At 39.9% G+C, this 26,909-nt stretch overlaps 2 protein-coding genes across 6 annotated transcripts; one reads left to right on the top strand and one right to left on the bottom strand.

Moving 5' to 3' along the window:
* Positions 1 to 1,829: 1,829 nt before the first annotated feature.
* Positions 1,830 to 10,893, top strand: LOC131232268 (deoxyribodipyrimidine photo-lyase). Of its 3 annotated transcripts, none has more exons than XR_009164832.1 (9): positions 1,830 to 2,514; positions 3,309 to 3,648; positions 4,158 to 4,398; positions 4,551 to 4,708; positions 5,100 to 5,136; positions 5,357 to 5,415; positions 9,053 to 9,142; positions 9,272 to 9,343; positions 10,314 to 10,391. XR_009164832.1 is itself a non-coding variant. In XM_058228504.1 (9 exons), exons 1-9 carry the CDS (start codon positions 2,079 to 2,081, stop codon positions 10,497 to 10,499), a joined length of 1,611 nt encoding a protein of 536 aa, XP_058084487.1. In that variant the 5' UTR covers positions 1,838 to 2,078; the 3' UTR covers positions 10,500 to 10,893. The 3 variants fall into 3 exon arrangements, 2 of the variants coding, with proteins under 2 accessions (XP_058084488.1, XP_058084487.1); XM_058228504.1 differs by having other exon boundaries at positions 1,838 to 2,514; positions 9,061 to 9,142; positions 10,314 to 10,893; XM_058228505.1 differs by lacking the exon at positions 5,357 to 5,415 and having other exon boundaries at positions 1,837 to 2,514; positions 10,314 to 10,893.
* A 715-nt stretch (positions 10,894 to 11,608) lies between these two features.
* Positions 11,609 to 26,559, bottom strand: LOC131232267 (uncharacterized). 3 transcript variants are annotated; one of them, XM_058228503.1, is made up of 11 exons: positions 25,945 to 26,559; positions 19,761 to 20,305; positions 19,472 to 19,561; positions 18,951 to 19,187; positions 18,562 to 18,783; positions 18,032 to 18,452; positions 17,718 to 17,914; positions 17,563 to 17,633; positions 17,423 to 17,472; positions 12,539 to 12,594; positions 11,609 to 11,943 (listed from the first exon to the last, which is right to left on the bottom strand). In XM_058228503.1, exons 1-11 carry the CDS (start codon positions 26,480 to 26,482, stop codon positions 11,887 to 11,889), a joined length of 2,484 nt encoding a protein of 827 aa, XP_058084486.1. In that variant the 5' UTR covers positions 26,483 to 26,559; the 3' UTR covers positions 11,609 to 11,886. The 3 variants fall into 3 exon arrangements, with proteins under 3 accessions (XP_058084486.1, XP_058084484.1, XP_058084485.1); XM_058228501.1 differs by having other exon boundaries at positions 18,023 to 18,452; positions 25,945 to 26,558; XM_058228502.1 differs by having other exon boundaries at positions 18,023 to 18,452; positions 19,761 to 20,296; positions 25,945 to 26,556.
* Between the last annotated feature and the right edge of the window lie 350 nt (positions 26,560 to 26,909).

Below are 26,909 nucleotides of genomic sequence, written 5' to 3' on the forward strand. Positions count from 1 at the left end.
TAGCTTTGAGGCTAATGTGTAAAATGTGAGATTTGATTAATATGATCCGTACTGTTCATGGGTGTTATACGATTTAATTATATAATATTTTTTTAGAATCAGACTAATTTAACACCTTAATGTACCGTACTGATTATGGGTGACACTTAATCATGTTGGTGGGGCCTAAGAACTACTATTGCCACTTCCAGTGGTGTGGTCCACTTGAGCCTTGGATCCGACTCATTTTGAGTTTGACCAATAAAATGGTACGGCGAAGTCGGGAGCGGATTGGATACTGAACGCTTCAGTAGCCAAAACGCTGCTGAAGTGATGTGGCAAAACGCCATTGCTGGATGACAAGCGGCTGTTTCCTTTCAATAAATACTCTGTCAACGGAGATCCATTAGCAGATGTTTTTACGTTTAGGCCGTGAACGCACTCGGCCACGCACAGACGCGGATTTCCTGCCAAAAGACATTCCAAGAAGTTCTTGCGCTAGGAATCAGGTGGGGCCCACCATGATGTTTGTGAGAAATCATATCCGTCCATCTGTTTTTTTAGTTCAAGTCAGACTTGAAGCCAAAAATGAACAGTTTCTAGGGCTTAAGTGGGCCAAAAAAGTGATAATTGAACGTTCATGGTTGAAATATCCGTGGGCCACAGAAGTTTTGAGTAATGTTAATATTTTTTATTCAGTTCATCCCAGTAGGAATGAAGTTATTAACGGTACAGATGGATTGTAAACATCACTGTCGAGCCCAGGTAGATTTTAACAGTAGGAATTTCCATAACCACATTTTCCTTTAGTACGGCCCACTTAAGCTTTGGATACGGTTCATTTTTCGAATCATATCCTTAAATTAATTTAAAAAACGGATGAAAGGGGAGGATTTCTTACAAACATCACAGTGGGCCTGGATTCCCAGAGCAGGAAGAAATCCGCGTCGAGAAAAAAATGCAATGCGGAGTTTAACGGTGAGTGGCAAAGGGAAGCGGATTGCGTAAGTAAACTCTGTGGGTCCACCGTGATTTATATATTTTATCCAGTCTGTCCATCTATTTTATAAGATAATTTTAGGGCCTTAGCTCAAAACCTAAGCATATGAAAAGTTAAAATCGACCACACCAAAGGAAACAGTGTGAATTGAATTTATACGTTGAAATATTCTTGGGGGCCACAGAAGTTTTGGATCAAGATTATATTATTTTTTTTACCTTCATCCATGTTTTTGGATCCTTTGAACAGTTTGGATGAAAAATAAACATCGCTGTGGGGCTGGAAAGGTTTCAACGGTGGAAATCATTATTTCCACTGTTTCCTGTGGTATGATCCACTTGAGATTTTTACAAGCTTCAATTTTGGGCTCAACGCCTAAAATTAGATGGAAAGACAGATGGAAGGTGTGGATAAATCACATAAATTCACAGTGGGCCCAACTGAATTTTCACAGAATGACCATCCGATTTCATGGCCGAGTGGAGCACGGCGGAAAGGGAGAAAAATCCGTTAACGGATCTAACGGAGTAGCATTTATACCAAGGGAACATGCGGTTGGTATCTAACCAATGCCGTTTTGCCACATCACTTCAGTAGCGTTTTGGCTACTGAAGCGTTCAGTATCCAATCCGCTCGCGGCGAAGTCGATGGACGGTATGGATAAAACCAATACATAACGGTGGCCCCTCGGATCCCCAACCCGTTCGGACGCAATACGCTTTCGGCTCTCATTGACAACAGCCAACAAGTATCACGTGAACCTCTGCCCACTCAGTCGCGCGACGCCAGGCATTTCCAAACGACGGTCCCAATCTCCAACAGTCCTGACGTGTACCGTTCGAAACCACATATCCAGCGGCCTTTTCCTTTTCCTCAACTGTCGAAGACGCTCTCTTACATGTTCCCTTTACGTCGCTCGTCCCATCCACTGGCAGCTCTGCGCCAAAATCCTCTCCATCACCTCCATCGACTACGCCCCATGCGTACTTCAGCGCATTGAGGAGATTTGGTCACCTTTCTCATTAGTCAAGTAAAACACCAGCTTTCGCCCATCACTTCAGTTCCCGCCATTAAACTCCTTTCCTCTCTCTGTCTCTATATGCGTTCTGTTTCCACTCGTTCGTCAATGGCACTTGTCGTAAAATCTGCGAACAATAAGGGCAAAACAGATCCCAAAACCTCCTCTTCAAAGAAAGGCGACACCGGGCACTTAAATCTGTCCATCGCCGATGGACCGAGCATTGGACAAAGCGTGCAATCCGGTAGAATCCGAGTCCTCAAGGAAGGCAGATCATCAGGAAAGTGCCCCGTGATCTACTGGATGTTTCGTGATCAACGGTCAAAAGACAACTGGGCCTTAATCCACGCCGTCGATCAGGCTAACAAGATGGACGCACCCGTCGCGGTCGCATTCAACTTGTTCGATCAGTTCTTGGGAGCGAAAGCCCGTCAGTTAGGGTTCATGCTGAGGGGACTGCGTGAGCTCGAACAGACTCTCAAGGCCTTGGAAATTCCTTTTTTCTTGTTTCAGGCAAGTTTTTTGTTTGGATTTCTTTTAGGCCTCGTTTGGATGCACTATCCATTTGAATCACGATATATTTAGTTAATAAGTGGGTAAGGGTAGATTGTCCACTCGCCCGAGTCGACTCGGACTCGGACGAGTCTGTAGTTAGTGAGAAACCGAAAATAGGACTGACTCGACCGAGTCATGACTCAACTCAGGAACGAACGAGGCAGTCCGAGTCGCTGAGGCTTAAAACCATTTGTCAGAAGGCTCTAAGTTGCAATTCTGTTATTTTCAAGTTGGACATCCAAGGAACCTAATAATTGAAATTTGTGGACTTCTTCCAAGCTATGATTACACTGTGGTAGTGAGGCATTTGTTCATTGATCCAATCCGTTGATATTATGGGCCCCACTGTGCATGGTCCATGTGCAAAAGATCACACATGTATAAATAGTACGCCTTTCAATAGCAGCCAACAAAGAGAGCGACTGATCCCATTCAATTAATAAAAGACCAAGCATTAGTGGCTAGGATCTTCCAATCTAGGGGATTTTTTATGCATGCGCTGTCCATAGTGAGTGGCATCATATCAACGTTTTGGATCACTGAACTGTGGTCTGCACTCGTACAAATTGAAAACTCAAACATACTGCAGAATATCTCTGCTTCAGCATTGTATGATTCCTCAATAAATTGCAATTCAATTCAATGTTGCATCCAAACCCAATCCCCCCGCGTTGTAAGTCAATGGCATTGCTTTCTTTTTTATAGTTCAATCTTTTCCCCCCCTACTGAGGTTGTTTTCTTATCAATTATAGGGAGAGGCGGTGGATACCATACCGAAATTTTTGAATGAATGCAACGCGTCGCTTCTAGTTATGGATTTTTCGCCATTACGGGAAGTCCGGAAATGGAAAGATGAGATTTGTAAGAAAGTAGGGGAGTCGGTAGCTGTGCATGAAGTAGACACACATAATGTAGTGCCCATTTGGGTTGCATCGGAGAAATTGGAGTACAGTGCAAGGACTATCAGGACTAAGATTCATAAGTTGCTTCCAGAATATCTTATTGATTTTCCAAGTTTGCAACCTCCTAGTAGGAAATGGATGGCTGAGGGTCCCGCCAAGATTGACTGGGAGAAACTTACTGCTGATGTTTTGAGGTGAGACAGGCTGTTACAAATTGGAATCAATGTTTGTTAGTCTTTCTCTGCTATGGCTACTTGCAGATGTAGGATTCCAAGTCTACTCTCCCTACATGTTTGTGTGATTCATTTATCAGGTAGGGCCCACTGCGTGTGGTCTGAAAATTTGGGCCACACATGTATGTAGAGTTGTATCGCTGGTCAATTTTTTAATTGACCTTTTCTCATACATGCATGACCGAACTGAGTGGCCTGACTTTGAGGTGGGCGGGCCAAATATGTGATTTGAATGCAACGGCATTTTGAACAATCCCTTTTTCCTCTTATGCATTTCCCACTTGATGACTGAAGCCACTTGATTGTTGGGCCATGGCACACATGCAGTGGGGCCCACCAGTTGACACTACAGATCTTGCAAGCATGTGCCAGGAGTGGCTGTCGCATTTCTCTTGTGTATTTAATTGCTAACTGACCTCAGAGTACACTGTCTGAAAGAATCTAGTGCTTTTCGAGTTTTCTTTGAACAGGAAAGGAGCAGAGGTCCCTGAACTGGAGTGGTGTGAACCAGGAGAACTTGCTGCAATGGAAGTGCTCTTGGGAAGCACAAATGGGTTCTTAACGACAAGACTAAAGAATTACTCTAATGATCGAAACAACCCATTAAAGCCTAAAGGGCTTTCGGGTCTCTCCCCGTATTTGCACTTTGGGCAGATATCGTCACAGCGTTGTGCCTTGGTAGCGCGTACCTTTCGGAAAATGCATCCACAGGTTATTATTTTTAGTTAACATTGCTGATTTCTGTAATTTTGATTGGGAAGTGTAAAGAAAGCATTCTGATTGTCATCTATTCTTTGTTTTATCCTTATCATGTTCTTCTAGTGTGTTTCTGATGTGATATAGTTTCTCGTGCCCTTATGAAGTCAGTTGATGCATTCTTGGAAGAGATGATTGTGCGAAGGGAGCTGGCAGATAACTTTTGCTTTTACCAGCCACAATATGACTCAGTACAAGGTGCATGGGAATGGGCTCAGAAAACTTTAATGGACCATGCTGCTGATAAAAGAGACCATCTTTACACGTGAGTGAAATAGCTTCGTCTCTGGTTGCTGATGTGGATTGTGTTGTGCTGGTTTCTTTTGGGTATTATGGACATTATAACTAAAAATCTGTTTTTCAGTTTTGGGAAAAGATTTTGTGAGGGCTGTGTGCAGTGAGGGTTGGGGCATGCATATTTCCACCAACCAATGACGGTGGGCATGATCTTAAAATGCATTTCAAAATGGACATTGAGATGCTCGCTGAGTCCAGATATTTTTAACAGAGGGAGACAATGAATGCACCGACTCCCTGTTCCCTCTGGGCACATTGAGATTCTACTCTTAAGCTTTCACTTATATATTAGAAAACCTTAATATTTAAAGTTGGCTGCTAAGGATCTTATTCTTTCACCGTGACAATGACGTCTGCAGGAAAGACCAGCTGGAAAAGGCAAAAACTGCTGATCCTGTAAGTTGATTATTTTCTACATCATTTATGCACTTATGAGATGCTGGAGTGCAAAGCTTCATTTTTTCTGATATATCCTACCCCTTAGGTTCAGATTGTTTGGATCTTCAATCTGTTATTTATCACATGGTCCTATATTTTTCAACTTGTTAATTATTTGCTTGGGTTTATTCATTGTTTTTCTTGTATTCTGTTTTAACCGTATAACTGTTCTTTTCAGCTCTGGAATGCATCTCAATTGGAGATGGTCCACCATGGAAAAATGCATGGATTCATGCGGCAAGTACCTTCTTGGCAGTTTTTTTTTTCTCTGTTGGATAATTGAAGGTCATACAACCCTGTTTTTATTTGTTCCTTGTGTTACCAATCTTACATGTGACTTAGGGCTGGTTTGGTGGCCCACAAAGTTGTGTGCAAGACACCCATGTCCATAAAAGATGACTGCAGGGAACTTTTCTATGGTTTGTCTATGCTATGTTGTCACAAATGCCAAGAAATCTGAGTAAAGGGTGCTGGAAAAAAGCAACTTTTGTCCCAACTCTTGTCTTCAGAAATCCTCGTAAAAACTATCCCTGGTTTAGTACACACTGAGCATAATGGTATGTACACATGTGCCACTGCCCATCTTCAAGACGTGCAACCATCAATCCTCTAGCACCCCACATGTGCCATCACCCATCTTCAATCACCCCAGAGGTTCCACATGCACCACTATCAATCTTCAATCTCCCCCACATGTGCCACCATCTATACCCATTCTCTATTTCAGGGTGTTTAGCAAACAGCATGTAGGATAGCATACAAGCCTGTCTAGGACAACTTTTGTTGCTACTAAACAGCCTCATAATTTCATCAGAATACCACATTGTTCATGGTTTGATTCAAGTCTAGTCAGTGCATCCAGACTAAAATATAAGAATCGTCTTCTTCTACTAAAAGACCTTGAAAGAATTAGTTTTCTATATCTAGAACAGTTGAAGCATGTCTATTGCATGCATATGACTTTCTCAGTAAACGAATTGTTGTGAATGCATTTGATGTTCTTTGGCAGTTGTGTGTCTACAACATGAAACCAGTCTCTTTTTTGTTGTTCAATGAAAAACTGTAGATAATTATTTCAGGAAATGGTATTCTGAAGTACGAAGTTCTTGAAGCCTGTGAGGCTGAAGAGTCTATGGTTGCTCACCTGTGGATTGCCATTACCTTGTTTGAAATGGTTTCTAGTTTAAAGGTTAATTTGTGCAAGAGTGAGTTGTTGGGCATTTCAATTTCCTCGGATAAGTTGTCCCAGTTGGCTGATCTGTTTGGTTGTCGAATTGGCTCGTTCCCTTCGTCTTATATTGGTCTGCCAGTGTGTATCGGGAAGGAAATTCTCTCTCTGGAAGAGAAAATTGCTATCTCTGGGTGATTGAGTAACTCTTATCAAATCCTCCCTCTCCAATCTCCAGCTTTATTTTATGTCCCTGTTTAGATGCCCTAAAGGTGTTCTCGAGCATATTGATAGATTGAGAATGAATTTCCTTTGGCAAGGGGATGCTTCCTCTTCTAAATTGGAAGGAGCTATGTCAGCCTGCTGTTGAAGGGGGTTCCAGTATCAGGAGTCTGGATGTTTTAGATGAGGAGTTGCTTGGTAAGTGGGTTTGGAGGTTTGGTAAGGAAAATTCTAGCCTGTTGAGGATGATTATCATGGCTATGCATGGTCTGGCTCCTACGGGTTGGTCGATTAAGGGGTCTTCTGTGTATTGTTCTTCTTTTATGTGGAGAGGCATATCTCAAGTAGCTCCCAAAGTTTTTAGTGCCAGTTTGGTTGTCAGGATGCTGTCTAGGGTTAAATTCTGGGAGGATGTGTGGTGTGGCGATTTGTCTCTCCAATCTTCTTTCTTGGGATTAGACCGTCTCTGTCCCTCTCCTGACATCTCTGTTGCGGAGTGTTTCTTGAGTTCTAACCTCTAGGGGGGAGTGGTCTCCCCCTCTCATCAGGACCCTCAAGGTGCAGAATTTGATCATCTTCTCTCTTTTTTCCACGGGGATTATTGGTGTATCCAAGAGTCAAAGATTCCCTCTTCTGGTGTCCTTGCAAGTCAGGGGAGTTCTTAGTTCATACCCTCTTTGCGCTGCTGTCTCAAGCTAATTCCGGGAGGGATTGTTGCCACACTGCTTCTATGTGGTCCTATAAGGCCCCTCCTAAAGTTGCTACTTTTGTTTGGCTTGCCGGGAGGAATTCTCACCTTTGATAACCTTCAAAAGCACTGTATGGTCCTGCCGAACATTTGTCTGCTATGTATGTAAGTAGAGGAATCGGTTGATCATTTATTTTTTCATTGCCCTTTTGTGAGGATAATTTGGTCAGGCATTATTTGACGTTGGGGTGTAGACTGGGTTATGCCAGTCCCGGTAGAAGGTCTCTTTCAATCTTGGCATGCTGAGGCAGGAAGCCACTTGGGCAAGTTGAGATGGAAGTCTGCTCTGCTGGCTATTCCCTGGTCTCTGCAGTTGGAAAGAAAGTCGTTGCTTCCAATCTCAGTGGGTCAGCTGATAGGGTCCTTGACAGGGTTCTAGGTATGTTAGGTAATGGGTTCCTGATTTGGGGTTAGGGTGTTTGTTTGTCTGGGTTTTGGGCTCCCTGTTTTTGGGGCTATCTTGTTCGGTTTGTTAGTTTTCTAGGTCTTTTCTGTTGTTGTTTTTGTTTTGTTTTCCTTTGGCTTTGTTGTTTTGTTTGCTTTTTGGCCTTTGTCCTTGATAAATTTGCATCATCTTTCAAAAAAAAAAAAAAAATCATCATCATCATCTAAGCTTTATACCCACTAATTGGGTCAGCTACACAAATCCCGTTCCACCATTCAACTCTATCACAAGACCATGTCCTCACTTGGAAAAATCTGATTGGGATTTGAGTTCATGGATCCCTAGTTCACTATGAAGATGTAGGCCTAGATGTCCCTGTGAGTGAGGAAGTTAACCAGGTCATCCCTAGTCTTTTGATTATACTGCCCTTGGTCCCTGTGACTTTCCCTAAGTTTTCTAGCAGTAGAGCTGAGTACTCTTGGATGTTTACGGCCTGTTTGGTAGGCGCCCAAAAACAAGTTCAGCTCATTGTAGTCAACCATTATTATGTATTAGAGATTGTGGATGTTGGTTATCAAGATTAATTTAATCCTTGCCAAAATAAATATGATCTATAATACATAAATATGATTAACTAATACGAGACAGCCTAAAATTTAGGCACCTACCAAACCAGGCCCTTAGTTTATGCTATTACTCTACAAACCTATTCCAGCAAATTGATGAATTACATTCGTGCTTCACTGAGTTCTGTCATCCTTGAATATATGCAATGCCATGGATCTACGTGAATTATGCCCCATCAATTTAGTGGGGGTTTATACAAGCTTTTGGAGGTGTTTGCCCTCAAAACATGTCATGGGTCACTTGGTTTCAACCAATTAGAGTGGCTTTGTTAAGGGGAGAGAATTCAGGGATAATGGCTGATGAATGGTTGAGGCATTGCATTTGGCTGATATGACTGGATGGTCATCGAGATTAGTCCTGAAAAGTGTACTACCATTTTAAATGACCAGTCGTCCATTTTTCCTGCGGTTCTTCAGAGGTTAGCCTTGTGAATGTGAATTTGGGGGTGCATTTCCTCAGTTCATTCATTATCCACGGCAGTAGAAGAGAGTTTTGGGGCTGCATGTGGCCTTAGGCATAGGTCTTCCTCAGCCTTGTTGCTGAACCCAGGGTGCATTGAACTTTTCATGCTTCGAGGCAACAATTTTTCAATTGATGGTCTGATGATCTCTTGTCCAGTGTTTATTGTGGGGTGATTTAATCATGTCTAGAAAGCTATTATGGAGGACGTTAGTGGATGTTCTTCTGTTCCTTGCAGCGAATTGTTTACATGACAAGCTCACAGTTTTGCAGGATGTATTGGGCAAAGAAAATTCTTGAATGGACAAGTGGACCTGAAGAAGCTCTTTCAATAGCAATATATTTAAACGACAAGGTATTAAATTAAAGTGCCTTTACAGACAATTATTCTTGGAACTCCATCAGTTGGTATCATTATGCCACCGTTTTCTTTGTTAAATCACCATTATTTGTTAGACTTGCTGACTACCAGATTTGCATGCAGTATGAAATAGATGGTAGGGATCCAAATGGATATGTTGGTTGTATGTGGTCAATTTGCGGTGTGCATGATCAGGTTAGTGTTCCTCTTACCTATTACAGCTAGTCTTGTCAAGGGCTAAGAGAACCCAATAAAATAGGAATGATCATTACAATTCATTGCATGTGGCTTTAACATGTAACCCGGTTCACATGTGATGTGCATGGGATGTCGGAGCCATGAATTAGATGGACCCCACCATGAAGATTAGCTGGCACAGAAATCAGGCGGGTTCACTCATCAAGCTAACCACTTAGAAAACATTGGATGGGTTAAATCAGACTGGCCAGCGTTCTGATTCAACCTGTTCATATGGCCTGCTTAATGAATGGGCCGGTCTTTTTTGTGCAAAGCGATCTTCATGTTAAGCCCACCTTACATGGTTGGATGTACCCACACTTGACACATTGGCATGTGATCTGGGTGGGTTGAAATGTAAGTGTCACATGCAATGGGTTGTAGGTGATCGTTCCTCCCAATAAAATATTTTCATACTTTATTCTCTTGATTGAGCTGCATGTTGAATGAACTTCAGATGCAACACACCTCATGTAACAACATTTGCCGTGCAGAAGGCAGTGTGTTATGCATATTGTGGGCCCCATCATGAAAGTTGCTTGGAGCAAAAATCAGGCTGCTTCATAATCCAGTGGGGCTCCTGTAGGAGTTTAAATTGGCCTGCCAACTGTCAACAGTTCAAATCATACCTGCCCACTGGGTGGTGCAACATACACCTATGGCCTTCCCGCATGAGTGGACCAACCTAATAGCACCAAGCGATCTTCATGGGATCCACCTTACAGCTTAGATGTCCTACACATGACATGTTCCCACCTTTCTTTGGTGGTTGCACGTTAATTCTAAGCAGACATGCAATGGGCTTTGGTTTATCATTTCACACAAGTATATTTAACTCCGAAATTAGACCAAGTAGAACAATTCTGTAATGTGCAAATAACATTTTATTAAAAGCACCTGAATGCCTGACGACTTCTAATCACTGCAGGGTTGGAAGGAGCGAGCAGTGTTTGGAAAGATTCGTTACATGAATTATGCTGGCTGCCAAAGGAAATTTGATGTTGATGGCTACATATCATACGTGAAGAGGCTGGTTGGTGAAACTAAGAAGAGGAAAATAGACAACCCAGCAAATCCAGCATCCAAGGAATCCAGAACGTTAGAGTCTGTATGATGAACAGAGGAAGTACATATGAGGCTGAAATGCACTGATTTACCCATTTTTGCCTTCTGGTCTGAATACATTGCAAGGCCTCCTTCCTAGGATCAGTTACATTGGGCAGCTTACTGACCACCCCAACTTGACAAAAAAGAAAGGCAGTTGGGAGTGACCATTGTCTAGAGCATAGGGAAAGGGAGTAGGAGATAATTCATAGAAACGCTGTTTTAAAGGTCCTTGCCTTGATATTGACTAAGATTACCTTGAGAGCATGTTGTATTTTTCAAACAAGGTTATTATTGATCGTCTCTTTCCCCATAAAAAAAGGGTTGTATTGTATTGATAATTGTACTGAAACCTCATAATTATTGCATTTTCTTACCTTTTATTTCACATGGTATTATAACAATGATTTTTGTATCTCCATTACCATTGAAACTCAGCAGCCGATGGGGTCAAGTATCCTGCTTAAAATCAACACACTGTTGGTTTCACAGCAGTAAGATGGTTTAATGATACCTTAGCTCAATATGGTAAGCACTTTTATATACTCGTGCAGAAGAGGATACATTTTTTTAGCAGGGAAAAATATGTAACTAGAAAGGGCCTTCTCACCCTATCTTTTCAGTTCCTCTGTGCACATCATACCGAACTGCCATCCAAAGAGCACTCAAGTTCCAATGAATGAGAAAGGTTTTATTCACATCTCAAATCAAGCTAGCAGACATTCAGCCATGAATTGATATTTCTCCCAAAAAACTGGCCTGAGACTTCACCCAAAGTGCCAATATGACCATTTCTTAATCAGGCCCAGCCAGTGTATTAATCAAATGAGGAAGTTCAGGCCTGGACTGAGCCGGGGCTATTGATGATGGGCTCCACTTGCCATTTGATGGCTAAATGGCACAACACCCAGCTTTGAACCTACAATAATACCTGCAGAAACTGCAGGTTGTGATAAGTACGCATGGCACAAAGTTCTTCCCAAGAGACTGTCAATGGGCCAGGCCCAATCAAAATCCACACCAACACCAAACCCAGGCCAGACCCATTTGAAAGCTCTAATTCTTGGTTTTCTAAGCATGGAAATAAGACAGGAAGCTCAGCCTATAATACCAACCAGATCGCATAACAAAGATGATTTCATAAGCAGCCAGAAAATCTGCATCTGAAACGGTATAAAAAGATTCTCATTTAGATCAAAGTTAACATGAGATATTTAGGTAATGGTTGGGAGACTAGAATCTTCAGGATCTCTTGACTTCCAAAATGCTCAATTTGTGAACTCTCCACTGCATGCACAACATGCCGAACAAACCCCCCATCAGCGGACCAAAAAACCTGACAGGGCTGCACCTCCCACACTGTCCAACAACCCCACAATCAGCAAGCTCTAGTGGCATTAATAATATGACCTGCGAGGTGGATAGGCAGCAGTGCTAGGATATCCATAACCAGCCTGCAGGAAAACACAGGCACGATTCAAATCAAAATGAGAAAGACAACGTAAATGCATGCATGTTCAAGATACCCTACAATGTTAATCTGCATGAACTATAAGGTACGGTGAGGTGTATGCGACAAGTTTCCCCTCTTTTTGTATATGATCCACAGTTCCATACAACAATGTGTGGCATTCTATTTCAATGGAAATTCCATCGAGTGTCATTGAGAGAGAGAGATCCCTATAAATGATGTTGATAAGGCAGTAGCAAAAGCTCAGAACGAAGATGGTACCCACCACAAGATCTCTTGAGGAAGAGGAAAACATGCATAACATACAGGGATAGGAAGAAAGAGATGCACAAAAGACTACTTGGGAGTTTGAAAACCCAAAGCAGAAGGGGAAACTTAGATTCATACCCTAATTTCCTCCTCCAACTACAATAAAAATAATGGAAATAAAGGTGTACAGGTAAGTGAGGAAAAGGATTAGCATCGCAACCTTCAAACCCATAAAGATAACTTCTCTTGCTTATGTGCCAGTGTGTGTACCTCAACCTTGAAAACTAAATTCAAAATAACTTCTCATGATTATGAGCCCTTGTATGTACCTCATATCCAGCATAGCTTGGATACTGATGTACATAGGATGATGGGGGAAGCGGTCCTACAGCAAAACCACAAGCATGGAAGTCAGTCACAACACAAGAATGCCACAATATATGAAAAACTGGTATGTAACAACCGTAAAGGCCTTTATGGAAGCGTAAATGCACGGGCTGTTATGTAATATGGGGCCTGTAATTGATTGAAAAAAAAAAAAAGTTTCCTTCTCTTTTTGACAATTAATCGTAATGGCGGTTGAATCATATCATATTGCACATCGTAAGATTTCTTTATTTCTTAAAAGAAATGAAAAACATCTAAATATATACAAGTTAAAATAAATAAATAAATAAATAAACAAAGATATAAAAAAAAACTCATCAATCATCCATTTTCTATCAACATGTACCAAAAGAGTAATACATAAATATTATCAATTGAGAAAATGTATACGGTATACATATCATGATAGTAAAGGATTCTTGAATTTTTTTCCTTTTATTGTTGTTGTCTTTCAAAAAATTTACATTAAAAAACATACAAGAGTCCTTCAATAATTTTGCTCCTTGTGTCTCTCTTGAGTGTAGAATCATGTTAGAAAGAAAAAGGCATTTGATTCCACTAAGTGAATGAAAAATATCTTGATTTCTTTTGGGTTTTTGAATATCATGAACCCTAAATCTACTCTAAAAAAATAAGAGGATATTTTTAATAGGAGAATGCCTTTTTCATGTTTTATAAGCAAAAAGGGTATTAGGAAAGAATAATGAGTTAAACAAAAAGTAAACAGAAATGATTTTTTTTTTTAGTAATTTTTGGCCCATTTATGCAATCTATGATGATCATACGATTCGTATAATAATCGCGCAATTATTTCAGAATTTTTTTTGAGTGTATGATTTGGATCATACACCCATATGATACGATATAAATCTTACAGTTCACAATGAATCATATGATTCAGATAACACTGCTTGAGACTATTTTTAACACAGTTTCGACTAGATTTATGCAAATGTTTAAAATTAAAACACAAGATTTTAGTCATTTTCAAAGAATTGAATATTCGGGGACGAATTTGGGAGAGTAGAAAAAAGAGCGAAATTTTTTGTTTGTTTTTCTGGCTACAAATGTATTGATTCAACATTATATTACCAAATCAACCAATCGTGCTAGATTTGTGTTCAATTTTGCCATGGTTGAGAGGTGAAGGAGTTGCCTCTCTACCGGGCTTCTCATATTTGGAAATCAATTGCAGGATTGAAAGAGAAATTCGGGGAGTGTATATCTTTTGTTCCTTGTATCTCTCTTGAGTGAAGAATCATGTTAGTAAAAAAAAAAAAAAGCATTCGATTCCACCAAGTGACTAAAAAATATCTTGGTTTCTTTTGGGTTTTTGAATATCATGAACCCTAAATCTACTCTAAAAAATAAGAGGATATTTTTAGAAGGAGAATGCATTTTCGTGTTTTATAAGCAGAAAGGGTATCAGGAAAGAATAATAAGTTGAGCAAAAAGTAAACAGAAATGATTTTTTAAAGTAATTTTTGGCCCATTTATGCAATCTATGATGATCGTACGAGTCGTATAATAACTGCGCGATTATTTAAGATTTTTTTATTTGAGTGTATGATTTGGATCATACACCCATATGATACGATATAAATCTTACAGTTCACAATGAATCATATGATTCAGATAACACTCCCAAATTTGGTTGAATGAAACTGACCGGTTGGTCTGTATCAACCATAGTTCAGATCAATTCACAGTGGCATCCTTTTAGTCAATGCTATGTCTAGAGTCGTCAAGCTTAGATGGTCCCTTTGGCTCTCACTTTTAGTTCCACGGGACTCCAAAGGTGTCGTGTTTTTTTTTTTTGGCTGGTGGCCAGAAGGAAAGCATTGACAATCAACAACCTCCATAAGCGTGGGATGCCCATTCCAAATAGGTGCTACCTTTGCAAACAAGATGCGGAGTCAGTTGATCATTTTTTTTATTTCCTTATCTTTCACCTTCAAAATCTGGCTGCACTTCCTACTCTATTCAGGTTGTTGTGGGTCATGCCAGGCTCAGTTGATGCTTTGCTATGGTTGTGGGAAAGGGGAGGCGTGGCCAAGGAAGCTAAAGATTTGTGGCAGCTGGTTCTTCCAGCATTTTGGTGGGTTGTATTGGGTGAATGGAACAATTGCTACTTACGGGATACTGAAGGATCATGCGAAGCAGTGAGAGCCCATATTAAGATCCTAGTTCATGAGTGGGCGATGTCCCAAAATGTTGCTCAGGATGTTGTTTCTAGGGTCCTTGGGATGTAGTTTTTTTTTAGTTTCCCTTGTATTCTTTTCCGGTTGAGTTTGGCTCCAGACCTTTAATAAATTTTCCATTAACCTTTTAAAAAATGGCCATGTTTGTATAATTTTTCAATTTTTTTTGTATTTTGCTAGTTTTTATATAATTTTCAGCAATTTTCTTCTTTTTTTTGTAAAATATTTGAAATGCAAATTGTTTAAATAGATATATGGACTCTAGATCTACACATGCATGCACTAAATCAATATTTTTCATCTCTTTTTCTTGTTCTTTTTCTTTTTGTATTTTTTGTAATTTCTGGTCTTTTGAGGGATGAATAGTGACAATTTTTTCCCCTCAAATTTCTTGAGGTGAATGATGTCAAATGCTTAGGGATATGCATTTGTAGGATGAATCCCCTGAATTCCATGAATTTTGGCCCGTTTTTGGGGCCCATTCAAACTGTCATGAATCAGCCCGGCATTATTCATCTGAATTCAATTTTAATCTTTTCTTTAAATTTCTCGAGGAAAATGGTGTCAAATGGTTAAAAATATGTATTGGTGGGATGAACTTCACATATTGTATGAATTTTGGGACATTTGAAGCTTGACACTATTCATTCAATTTTTTTTCCATTATTATTAGATATTTAGAATATTAAATGCATGAGTTTTGAAGCCAGCTTAAGCCTCTCAAGTTAACGATATCATCAGGTTGCCTGAGACAGCATTCTTACCAAAGAATGGCCGATTACATTATCATAAACTTGTTCAAAACCAGAAAAGAATACATATTCGGATTCCTCACATTTTTTGGAATGTTTCTAGTCTTTGTTTTCTTTATATAAAAAAATCCAACCATTACAAGGCCGTAACGTAACGGTCCAACCACCAGCCCTGACCGTTATTGAATATCTTGGCCGCAAGCAATGTCACATGAATCATATAGAAACAAATAATCACTTGGAAATTCCAGTAGATACTTCTAGGCACTTTAGGGTCGTCTAATCCTAAGATTCACCAAGTGACATGCTTCGATCCTTTACGAGGACTACACCAAAGCACCTCCAACTACGGTTAAATCAAAGAAAGAACCCTACAAAAAGGAACAGGCCCTCAATTTTGCAATGAGAAAAACACCTATTGCCTAATTTGTCTAGCTAAATTTATATTGCCGACATGTTTTCAAGTAACAAGCGTTCTTTATTAGCCTTGCTGTGCAGTTTTTCTTTCTTTCTTTCTTTTTTAATGATAAAAAAGCTCTCGTAAAGTCCTAAAGTTACATAATCCAAGAGAATAATTGTTCAAAGGGAATGCATACTTGAGATGGAGCATTTAGTTTACAAGGTCAATATAGAAAGACAACAAACTAAGAAAAAAATTTCAGGCTTGTAATCAAACATAAATTATTCCAAAAAAATTACCAATCACAGTTAATATATACTTACAAGCAACCACTGACAAAATAAAGCAATGTCAATATGTATAAGCAAATTCAGTAACAAAGTGCACAACAGTTGAGAACTTGAGATGGAGCAAAGCATACTCAGGGTCAAACTCTAGGCAGGAGTAATATATATATATATATATATATATATATATATATAAACTTCTTTATAACAAAATTGCCACATTCAGTTAAACCAATGTTTAAGAAAGTGTTCTGATGCCTTCAGATGTCAGTAGCATTTTATTAATTGGCTAAGGTGCATTTTGCTTGGGCTGTGACAAAATCAATTCACGGTTTTTGGGATTTCTACTCTTAGTAGACTTTCCATAAACCATGAAATGCTAATCTTGTGGATACAAAGAGCTGCTTCTTCCAAATACAACACAAAAGAACCCCATTCCATGATTTTACTTTTTCAAAATTCTACCAAGAGTAGAAATTCCATCATCATCCTTGTAGCATTGTCCCAGCTATTTGGGGCTGACTCTTTCTCATGGTTAATTAGCAAGAGTTCGATGACCGGCTGCACAACTGGCATCATCCCTCTTGCATTACCCAAGCGAAGGACAAGTGATTGCAATTCTACCAAGAGTAGAAATTCCATCATCATTCTTATAGCACTGTCCTGGCTATTTGGGATTGACTCTTTCTCATGGCTAATTAGCAAGAGTTCGATGACCAGCTGCACACCTGGCATCATTCCTCCTGCTTTACCCAAGCCAGGGGCGAGTGATTGCAATTGCTACCAGGTGGAGTGTAGTAAAAATGTACCACCATCAGACCAAAAATGGAAAGGACAAGCTCAAGTAGTTGGCTGCAAAGTATAGCATGTTTACCGAACACCACTCATATGCCAACACGATTATTCCCCACAATGCAGTGTAGCCTAACTATTGTGTGGGCCAGAAAGGGTTATTGCAAACAGTAGAGCTCCAGAACAGGCAATGCCAGACAAGCTAGCTAAGCACAATATAAGAGTAGAATCTCCAGAATCACAAAATATGTCTCTCTGCTCCTGAAATGGCTATGAGCCAAATACAGCCTAAGCAATTAAAACATGATTTCACTTATGAAAATGAACACTTCAAAAACTCTACCTATGCACTAACAACCAAAAAAAAAAAAAAACATTAGACTGAAGATGTTACCTCCAATATATCCTGCGCCAATCCTGCCATGGCTATCATATCCACCAGAACTAATTGACCAAAATAAAGAACATACTACAATTAGTTACAGATTAGATTGAAAGCTCAAAACAATGAGAATAAGCCCAGATGGAGCAAACCTTCTCGGGCCATAAGCATATGGATCTCGGACCATGTCTGCAGTAGGTTCCATGTATCCAGCATGAGGTTCCTGAGAAGCAGTGAAGCACAGCTTGTGAGCAGAGTACTTACAACAAACAAATCAGGAGACAATGAACAATGTGAGGACATTTACCATATCAGAATAGTAATGTCTAGATCCAGCAGCTGCACCATAAGCACGATCCTGGTAGCTAGTTGCATGCACTCCATACCTTGGTGCATATGCATCGCTATATGCAGCTCGACGCATGTACTGATTTGCTTTTGGCTTTCCAAATCGGAAGTTCTTCCGGTTGCCAAAATTATGAACAGGTCTGCCACGAGCATTGCCTAAAACATCAGAGGCATGTCAAACATCAATTCCACTTTTGTAGATAACACAAGTTACACAATCCAAACAAGTAAGAGAACAAATTCAAGATAAATTGCATGTGGTACCAATATTACGATTATCACGTGCTCTCTTTGATGGCCTTGTACTTTCCATGCCTCTACCACCACGCTTTACACCTTTTGATTGTTGTTCCTTTTTCAGGCTACCCCGGGAGGGGCCAGCACCTTGAACTTTTGAATCTTGTTCCTTTTTCTGGCGACCTTGGGATGGACCACCTCCTTGACCTTCAACGGGTTTGCTTTTAGATGGCTTGCTTGCTTCACTGCCTTTCAAGTTCACATGAGCCTTCCCCTTCTGTTCAATTGTTTTGGCCTTAGCATTGCCTTTCACCTTAGATGGATTAGCATTGCCTTTCGCCTTAGGTAGACTGGCTTCTTCTGCATTTCCACCATCCTTCTTAACCTTGAATCCACCTCGAATACCCAGCTTTGCAAGCCGACCCTTATTCTGAGGCTTTGCAATGTTAGCTTTGACCTGATATGAGAAGCAGAGCTTAAGATGCACAGCCACTATAATTCCATGACATTTTAAGGTCTCTGAGATAATTACCAAAAAATGGTTAAAGTCTCTAACATATAATTACCTTGGTCTCTCCCTCCCCAAGTTGGGCATTGTTTATTCCCTCCACACATGTTACTGCACTTTCTCGAGAGGCAAACTCCACAAATCCAAAATCTTTACGCTTTTTTGTGGTGGATTTTCGAGGTAGTTGAACTTTCTCAATTTCTCCATATTGTTTGCAGTGTTCCTCTACCTTGTCTTCATCCCAAGAAGCTGGCAGGCACTCAATAAATACAGTCTTCACCTGCAAAAATAAAAAAAATAAAAATTTAATTATGGATGCAGCAAGATCCATGTCAAGTATTGAATTGTGGTTCAGAACTCAAGCAGATAGATAAATTGAGCAGAAGTAAAAGAAATAACTTGTCAGATAACAAAGCACGATTAAAACAAACATAGATGATTCCAGACCTGTAACAAAGCCTCCTCCCTCGGATGTAATGATTGTGCAAAAGCAACTTTGGCACTCCTATCACGGCCTAAAACAGCATCTGGCTTTCTCAACCGCTGAAATGCTGCCATAGCATCAGAATGGGTGCTAAATTCCAGAAAAGCAAAACCTTTGCTCTTTCCCTCTTTCTTGGGATCATCAGGTAAACATATTTCCTCAATCTGCTCAATGCCATACCCTTTAAGTGTAGCAAGTACCTTGTAGCACAAAAAGCAGTGTCAGAACATGAAGATAGCTTATAGATGTTTCAGCAAGGTATTTGTGTCACCCATGCTAACTACCTAAAGGTAAACATGCACAATTGTAATGTATAAAAAGTCAAAATTGCACGCTCACATGAAGTAAAACAGCAAACGTTCTTTTCTTTTCTTATGCTTCTTTTTATTTTAGAAGAATAAAACAGCAAACTTGACGCCAATTGATATGGCTCTATGTGTGAAACAGTATTCAGCAACAAGATAGAGGAGCTTGGAAATCTTACATGATCTTTTGTCCATGTCTTGCAAATATTACCCATGTATAGCGTATCATTGTCCAGACTAGCTGAAACACGAACAAGCTTGCCCTTCACCTGATTAAAATAATGACTTTGAGGTCAAGGGTTCTAAATTCATGCTGACTATCAAAATAATAAGAGGCAAAGTTTTCATCAGCAATGAATAGGGATCTTCCCTATTGGTATAGTAGTAATATCATCAAGTTGCCAATGGCAAATTGGATCCCAGCAAAATCTTAGCTAAAATATATTCAAAAGGTTAAGATGTACAAACCTCTGTTCCATCCTTCAACTCATCAAGCGCTTTCTTGGCTTGCTCAGTGGTAGCATACCGTACAAATGCAAAACCCTTACTTTTCTGTGTTGTTGGATGCTTCACAATTCTTACCGCCTGAATTTCTCCAAATTGGGTGAAGACTTCTGTCAAATCATCTTCAACTGCTTCCTTGTCCAACCCACCGACAAAAATCTCAAAATCCCCTTTTTTCCTATCTGTTAGAGGAGCATGCATATATACAGAAGGGTCATCTTCCTCTTCTGTCCCTTCATCATCTTCTTCATCATCACTTCCACTATCATCAGCATCTCCATTAGTGTCAGCATTATCTTGCTCACCTCTTTCAGCATCTTCGACTTCATCTACTCCAGCCTCCTCTTCATCCTCTTCTGTCCCTTCGTCATCTTCTTCATCATCACTTCCACTCTCATCATCATCTTCATTACTGCCAGCATTATCGTCCTCACTTCCTTCAGCATCCTCAATTTCATCTACTCCAGTCTCCTCCTCTTCAACTATTTCCTGCTCGACACCTGAGGCAGCTAAATTAACTGTCACATCACTACAACCACTAAGAAATTCAATGGCTCTTGCTCATCATCAAATGTGGATTCCCTTGTGAGGCTCATGCTCGATAACCCAAACCACTGACGTGATGGCTGAAACAATGGATGGGTAATGCAACAGAAATTTCCTGGATTGGAAGATCTCAGCCATTCATTATCTGACCTTTCTCCCATTTGATGCGGACCATTGCTATATTTCTCTTAACCATCTATCCGTTGGCCACCAGGGACGGTTGACATGTCCAACGAGGGAAATATCTGAGAAATCACTCATCCATGTTGAGGTCCATCAGATCAATGGTTTGGATCACCAAACCATGGGCCTTAATGAAGGGAATCCCATGCTTCAACAAATTGCACGTTTGTTGATAAGGACCATATAATTCCTCAGAAAAAAGAGATGCAACAAGCTAAATGCGTTGTAGAGTGTGTAACAAATACAAATAAGAGGTAAACATCAATAGCTAGCACCACGCATTATGCACAAGCCATCATAAGACAAAAGGGCAAGGATGTGGCAAGGATTCAGCATGACTACATGACATTTATCATTTAGCATTGATGCATCAGACGAAAATATGACACAAATACATCTTCTATTTTTAAATGCTGGGTATCATATTGGATAAGTGTACATGCCAATATTAATGAGTAGAAATGAATTAGCCCCATAACTAGCTTACATTGATTGTGCCCAGAACAAAGGTCCAAAGGACATGTATCCACAAAGATTCTTGTTCCTCAGACTTTCATGCCTTCTTTCCTTTAAATTTCAAAATGTCAATAATTGGTGGGCACCCCGATAGTTATAACTGTCAATATCGCAGTCAACAGAAACAGTATCCAGGTGTGTAAACGGCTTGACACTAACCATCCATGGCAAAATCTCAATAAATAGAATGTTTCAGTAGAATGAGATGCTTGCCATGAGAAGTGAAGAAGAAAGAATAGATGCAGTGAGATGCCACTCATCAATCATGCTCGAGAAGGGACAATCCACTTTTGGGCACAGAAATTAGAAAGATCCAGGCAAAACAAATGGCATGAAAAGTTATATGGACGAGCCATGAGACAAATAATGATATGGCATATGGCAAGAAAATTGATAAATCAACATCTCTTGACATGCAACACGAGAGACTGAACCTATGAATGCTGATAAGCTGACAATATAGGAGGTGAGATTGGTGGGTACGTGCAAGAAAGGAATTTTGTGAAATTATAGGAGATCTAATTTATGATGGAGAAAGTATGAGACTATGAGGAAATGGTAATTTGTGTAGAGAAGAACAAGAGCTTACTGAAGAGATGACAATTGATCACATCTCAAGAACAGTTCAGGAAAAAGTAGATCTAATTTATGATAGAGAAGTATTAAAATAAATAAATTAAAAAAATGATGATGCATGTAAAGGATGAAACCATGGTGTGCCATACCAGCCGTTACATGATGATAACAGTGCCAACCGTTATTACAGGGTCGTAATGGCAGTTACAGAGAAAAATGACCCGTATCAACCTCGTTACGGGGCCGATACAAGTGTTTTTCCATTTTATTTTTTTTTTTAGGAGATTGTAACAGCTGTTACAGCCCATATCGTAACGGTAATGGGGGTGGCTGTTGCGGCCACTGTTACCATTACAGCACACCTTGGATGAAACTTAAAGATCAGATGAGGATTGATCATTTCTCAAAAACTGTTTTAAAAAATAATAAAACATTAAAAAAAAAAAAAAAAGTTCACTACTCAAAAGTTGAGAATCGGTTGAGAACCAATCTTTTGATGTCATTTTAGCTCAGATGATAAGGTGTTGACATGGAAATGGATAATGCCAGTTGAGAATTGGTTGAGAACAAAAAAGTTCACTTCTCAAAAGTTGAGAATTGGTTGAGAACCAATCTTTTGTTGTCATTTTAGCTCAATGATAAGGTGTTAACATGGTAATGTATAATGCCAGTTGTGAGGATTTCATATTCAAGCAAATGTTGAATAAATTGAATATTGGTTGTCAGAATATCCACAACCCTACACTGCAAAGTCATGGATTAGGAATCGGCAGGTACAATTATTATTTTTTAATGAATATTTGGCTTATTATGATTGATCAAAGGCAAAAGTTGACTGGAAGTGCATTCCCACCAGTGAGTAAAACTAATGAACATTGAACTTGGAATGGTGTTGTCTCTCTGCAGATGAATGCCACATCACGCTGGGAAGTCCATGCAATCTGACCAAAAGGAGACTCATGATGGCCAAAAGAACAACTACTCTCCTTCCAAAGGTAGGAGTTCAGAGTCATGATTGAGTAAAAGGGAAGTCGATCATGCTTCAGGTGTTGTGGAACCCAAAAGCAAATTGCCATGAAACCAAGAATCCAATGAAAGACCACTTGCAAAAAAAAAAAAAAAAAGTAACAAGAAAAATCATTAAAAAAATGTAGCTGATAGATGGTTGGCCTCCCAATCCTCTTCAAACTACGAGGAATCATTCTATAATGGTCCGGATGCTATTATGTGGGACCTTTGTAAAGAAAGAAATAAAAAAATTTAAAAAAAAAAAAAAAAATCTATAATAAGCAAGCACCAGCAAATTCTTGATTAAGCGTAGGATCACATCAATGATTGTTTGATGGGATACTGGCAGATTTGGGATTTCAAGGGACATCTTTTTTGCATCTGGAAAGCAGGGCCAATGGGAGGTCATATGCGGATAGTGGGAAGGCCAAGAGGTTGCCTCCAAATCCTGGATTCTTGAAACTAAATTTTAGTGGTTGTTCATATAGGGCTCCAAGGAGTTCGAGGATGGGTGGACCGGTAGGATATTAAGAGGTGGTGATGGAGGGTGTTGGTCACATTGTCTAACCCCAGTGGGGATTTTGATCTGCTTGATGCAGCTTTTCTAGCATTGAAGGAAGGACTCCTCATTTTTCTTCCTTACCTCCTTCAAAGCTATTTACAGATGGGATGTTAGTCGTATGTTTCAATTGATCAGGGATGATGTTCCAAGCCCTTGGAGGCTTATGGGTTGTAAAGGAAATTGAGTCATTAGTGTGTTGTCTGAATGCATCTATTCTCTTGTTTAGAGATCTTCCAACGAGATGGCCAATAGGCTCACGAAAGATGGAGTGATGAGATATTTACTTGCTATTGGCTCCTCGAACGTTTTGTAGGTTTTTTGCAGTAGATAAAATTGTGGCCACCTTTCAGAAACAAAAAGAAAGAAAGAAGCATAAGAAAGGTGATGAGGACATCCGATCATTTAGAGTATACCAGAGGCAGGGGAGGAGATCGGTCTAGCTTTCACTTTGGCTCAATGACTTGTGCATGGGCCCGAGTGGGCCACACTGAGGACTTGAAGACCCCACATGCATGATTGTACATCTTCGAAGACCCTACACTAGAAAAATGCATGAGGGCTACTTATTTGAGGAGTTTTGACCGTTGGATCGCGATGACATGACAATCGGACCGTTGGATCGTGTGGTTCCTTTGATTGAGTGGTTAGATCATCGTGATCCTTGATCACTTTGATCATTAGTATTAGGATTAGCTAATTTTATGTTTTTTATGGTTATTTATAGTTTAGGACGAGTTATTTTCAGCTTATTGCATCATGGGCGTCCAGCCCTAATCCGTTAATAATCTCCTGCATCCAAATGGTTAGATCACATCCTACATCAAAATGTGTAGTTCATTGGAAGGACAATCTAGAGTATAAGAACTTCAACATGTTGCAAACAAGTTCCCAATTGGGGGAGAATGATATAATCAAATTATTCAACAAAAAAATCAAATTTGATGCAAATATATAAATTGTAGTTCATTTAGAGAACTACTAATTTTACAATCTAGTTCTATTATAATATTCTTGTACAAAGATTTTTCTATTATGTGTTTGAGTTTAACCAAGGAAGGTTGTCTTCATAAATAAAAAGATAAAATTAAATAAACTATGAGAATGTTTCTTATCGGAGTTATAATATTAGAGGGTAACCTATATTAAATTAAGGTCAAGTGAGCATATGGTTTTTGGGTTTTATTAGAAGAATGTTTTTCTTGCTTTTCTTGAAAACAAAGCCTTGTGGATATCAAATGTATCTCTTTATCATTTCATCAAACACTGTTGGCACAGTTGCTAAACTTTCTCCTCTTCCACCTTCGTCACATGCCCTATTACATTCTATTTAATGAGTATACTTGGGACTTATGTGAGAAAAAGTCCACTATTTTCTTTACAGAGCAAACTCATGTGAGTGGAAAACAAGTCATTTTCCTTTCTTTTCTCACTTATCAGACAGGATAAGCTTCTATCCTCATGTTTTCTGATTCTTAGGAATAATTGGCTGTTGGGTATTATACCTCAACTGCAGTGCTAAGGAGGCTCCCTTGCTGCACATGCATATTGCATCAAGTCCACACCACCCAAATAGTGCGATCCAATGTAGATGGGTAATAACCCAAAAGTTACAAAGCAAGTATGATCCTAACTGGCTCATTGGTGGATGCCCAACAGATCGTTAAAGATGTAGTAATACTCTCCAAACTCAACCGGAAAAAGAAAAAAAAAAGGAAGTCCATTAATCAGATTCCAGATTGTCTAATAAATCTTATCTAGGGATATGACAAATCTACGGTGGGAGCATGTCAACAAAAAAAAAAAAAAAAAACCCACACACGAGATACATTCTGATACTAAGTGTTAGTATTAGAAAACATCAACAAAACAAACTGATGCAAATCCCAGAAGGGGAAGAAAATAGATAAATAAGAAAAGAAAGAGATTACAAGAAAGACTCAACAATCCTCTAACAGAATGTTAGAGATCACGAATGCTTGAACTAGAGATCACTTTCCCCCTTTCAACAGCTACCGTAGAGAAAATAAGAGAATTTCATAAAAGTTAACGTCATCTAACTTGTCTTATTCCATAGGCCATAGGCCTTATTTATAATCAGTCCTTACAATCTGCAATAAAAGCTATGGGTTCTAAAGATAAAATTCCTAGCTAGCCAATATATGAGAAAATAGGAAACTACCGAAATAAGAAAGCATTGTAATTAAGAAATTGCTTGGATAAGAAAATAATTAAATAAGAAAAATCTAAAATTACTTTTTGCCCAATCTAAATATATCAAAGGAAATATTTTAAAGAAATAAAAGTGAGAATATTTTCTAATGTAGAGATTTGCCTAAAATGGGAAGTGGTGAGCTAAAAAAGGGGAAGTTGGCATTTTCTTGTGCTTGCGTGAGATGTGGGCATTTTCTTCGAATCTTGATTAATCAGCTTGTGTGGCCATTTTGGTTGCATCACAAACCCATAAGATGATTTCCGATACATTATATCGCAATGCATGCATTTTATTGTGCCACTCAGTGACTATAGTGTGATTATGTGCATTGTACAACACTGAATTTAGCACCATTACATGCATGTGATTTTACCACCCAATGAATTTCCAATCCTTTGGATCTTGAGAGGACGAAACAACAACATGCATCGGTAGCAAATTTTTTAAAAAAATGATCCTTTCTAGCCCAAAGCACCAAAATGAATTCAACGGGTTAGGGAAAAGAACAGGAAAATGGTACAGCATACAAAAACAAAGATGCAAACCTTCTTCTGTATCCATTGGTGTGCTGCCTTCAGTCTCATCCCCTTCAATTTCTTCCGGTTCTTCGTAAACATCATCATCCTTCCCGTTGTCGACTGCTTCCTCCGATTCCGAAACCTCCAACTCCTCGACCGTTGTTGGAACCTCCTCTTTCGGATGAGCCTCCAATGCTGCGCCTGCGCTCGGTAGAACCGCTTCTTTTACCGCAACAGTTTCTTCTACGACCGCAGATTCCTCTTTTGGATGCGGCTCCAACGCTGCGGCTGCGCTCGGTAAAGACGCTTCTTCTACGATGACGGATTCATATACAACCGTCGATTCCTCTTTTATAACGGTCTTCTCCTCCGAGATTGTATATAGCTGATCTTCCGGTTCTGAAATGTTCTTCTCATCGACGGAGGGCGACGGAACTTCGGGTTCGGAGAGATTGTTTTCTTCGACGGAGATGGATGCGGCGCCCTTCTTGGATTTTGGCGTCGCTTTCTTTGTCTTCGGACCTGGCTTTTTTGCTGCAGACGCCTTCTTCGCTCGAGGAGGCATCTCTCTCTCTCTCTCTCCTCTCTGCGTGTGTGTCTGTGAAGAAAGGTACGAGATGCGCTAGGGTTTTGGGAGGAAAAAGGTGGAGAAAGGATGAAGGCGGTGTGAGCGGAGCAAGGGAACTGAGGACAGATCGGATGAATCCTGGCCGTAGATCGCGCGTGCTCGCGGGAATGTGACCGTTGGCATTCATGCGTGCCTGTGTCCAACGCGGAAGATGGTGGCCTGACGTGGCAAAAGGCAAGCCAATCCGGACCGTCTTCTCCATGATGGCCCCTCATGGTTGGACAGTTATTGATCGTGGTGGACAGTCCTGCTAATTCCCAGGCGTCCAGAGGCGTGGGATCCAAACAACTCGCCAGGTGATGGTTGAAAATCTCAAAAAATCTTATCAGCGGTAAATCTACGCCGTGGATGGGAATGGCCCATT

The sequence above is a fragment of the Magnolia sinica genome, chromosome 18 (genome assembly GCF_029962835.1).
Source record: "Magnolia sinica isolate HGM2019 chromosome 18, MsV1, whole genome shotgun sequence".
In the NCBI taxonomy this organism is placed as follows: Eukaryota; Viridiplantae; Streptophyta; class Magnoliopsida; order Magnoliales; family Magnoliaceae; genus Magnolia; species Magnolia sinica.

Bases quoted from the DNA above. Each gene is read 5' to 3' on its own strand.
- LOC131232268 (XM_058228504.1), top strand. From the start codon at position 2,079: ATGCGTTCTGTTTCCACTCGTTCGTCAATGGCACTTGTCGTAAAATCT. The intron at 2,515-3,308 runs GTTTTTTGTTTG...AATTATAGGGAG, and splicing joins TTTTTTCTTGTTTCAGGCAA to AGGCGGTGGATACCATACCG. The intron at 4,709-5,099 runs GTGAGTGAAATA...TGACGTCTGCAG, and splicing joins AAAAGAGACCATCTTTACAC to GAAAGACCAGCTGGAAAAGG.
- LOC131232267 (XM_058228501.1), bottom strand. From the start codon at position 26,482: ATGCCTCCTCGAGCGAAGAAGGCGTCTGCAGCAAAAAAGCCAGGTCCG. The intron at 19,562-19,760 runs GTTTGTACATCT...TATTTTAATCAG, and splicing joins AGTTGAAGGATGGAACAGAG to GTGAAGGGCAAGCTTGTTCG. The intron at 12,595-17,422 runs GTAACATCTTCA...GTTTTGCTGTAG, and splicing joins TGGCGCAGGATATATTGGAG to GACCGCTTCCCCCATCATCC.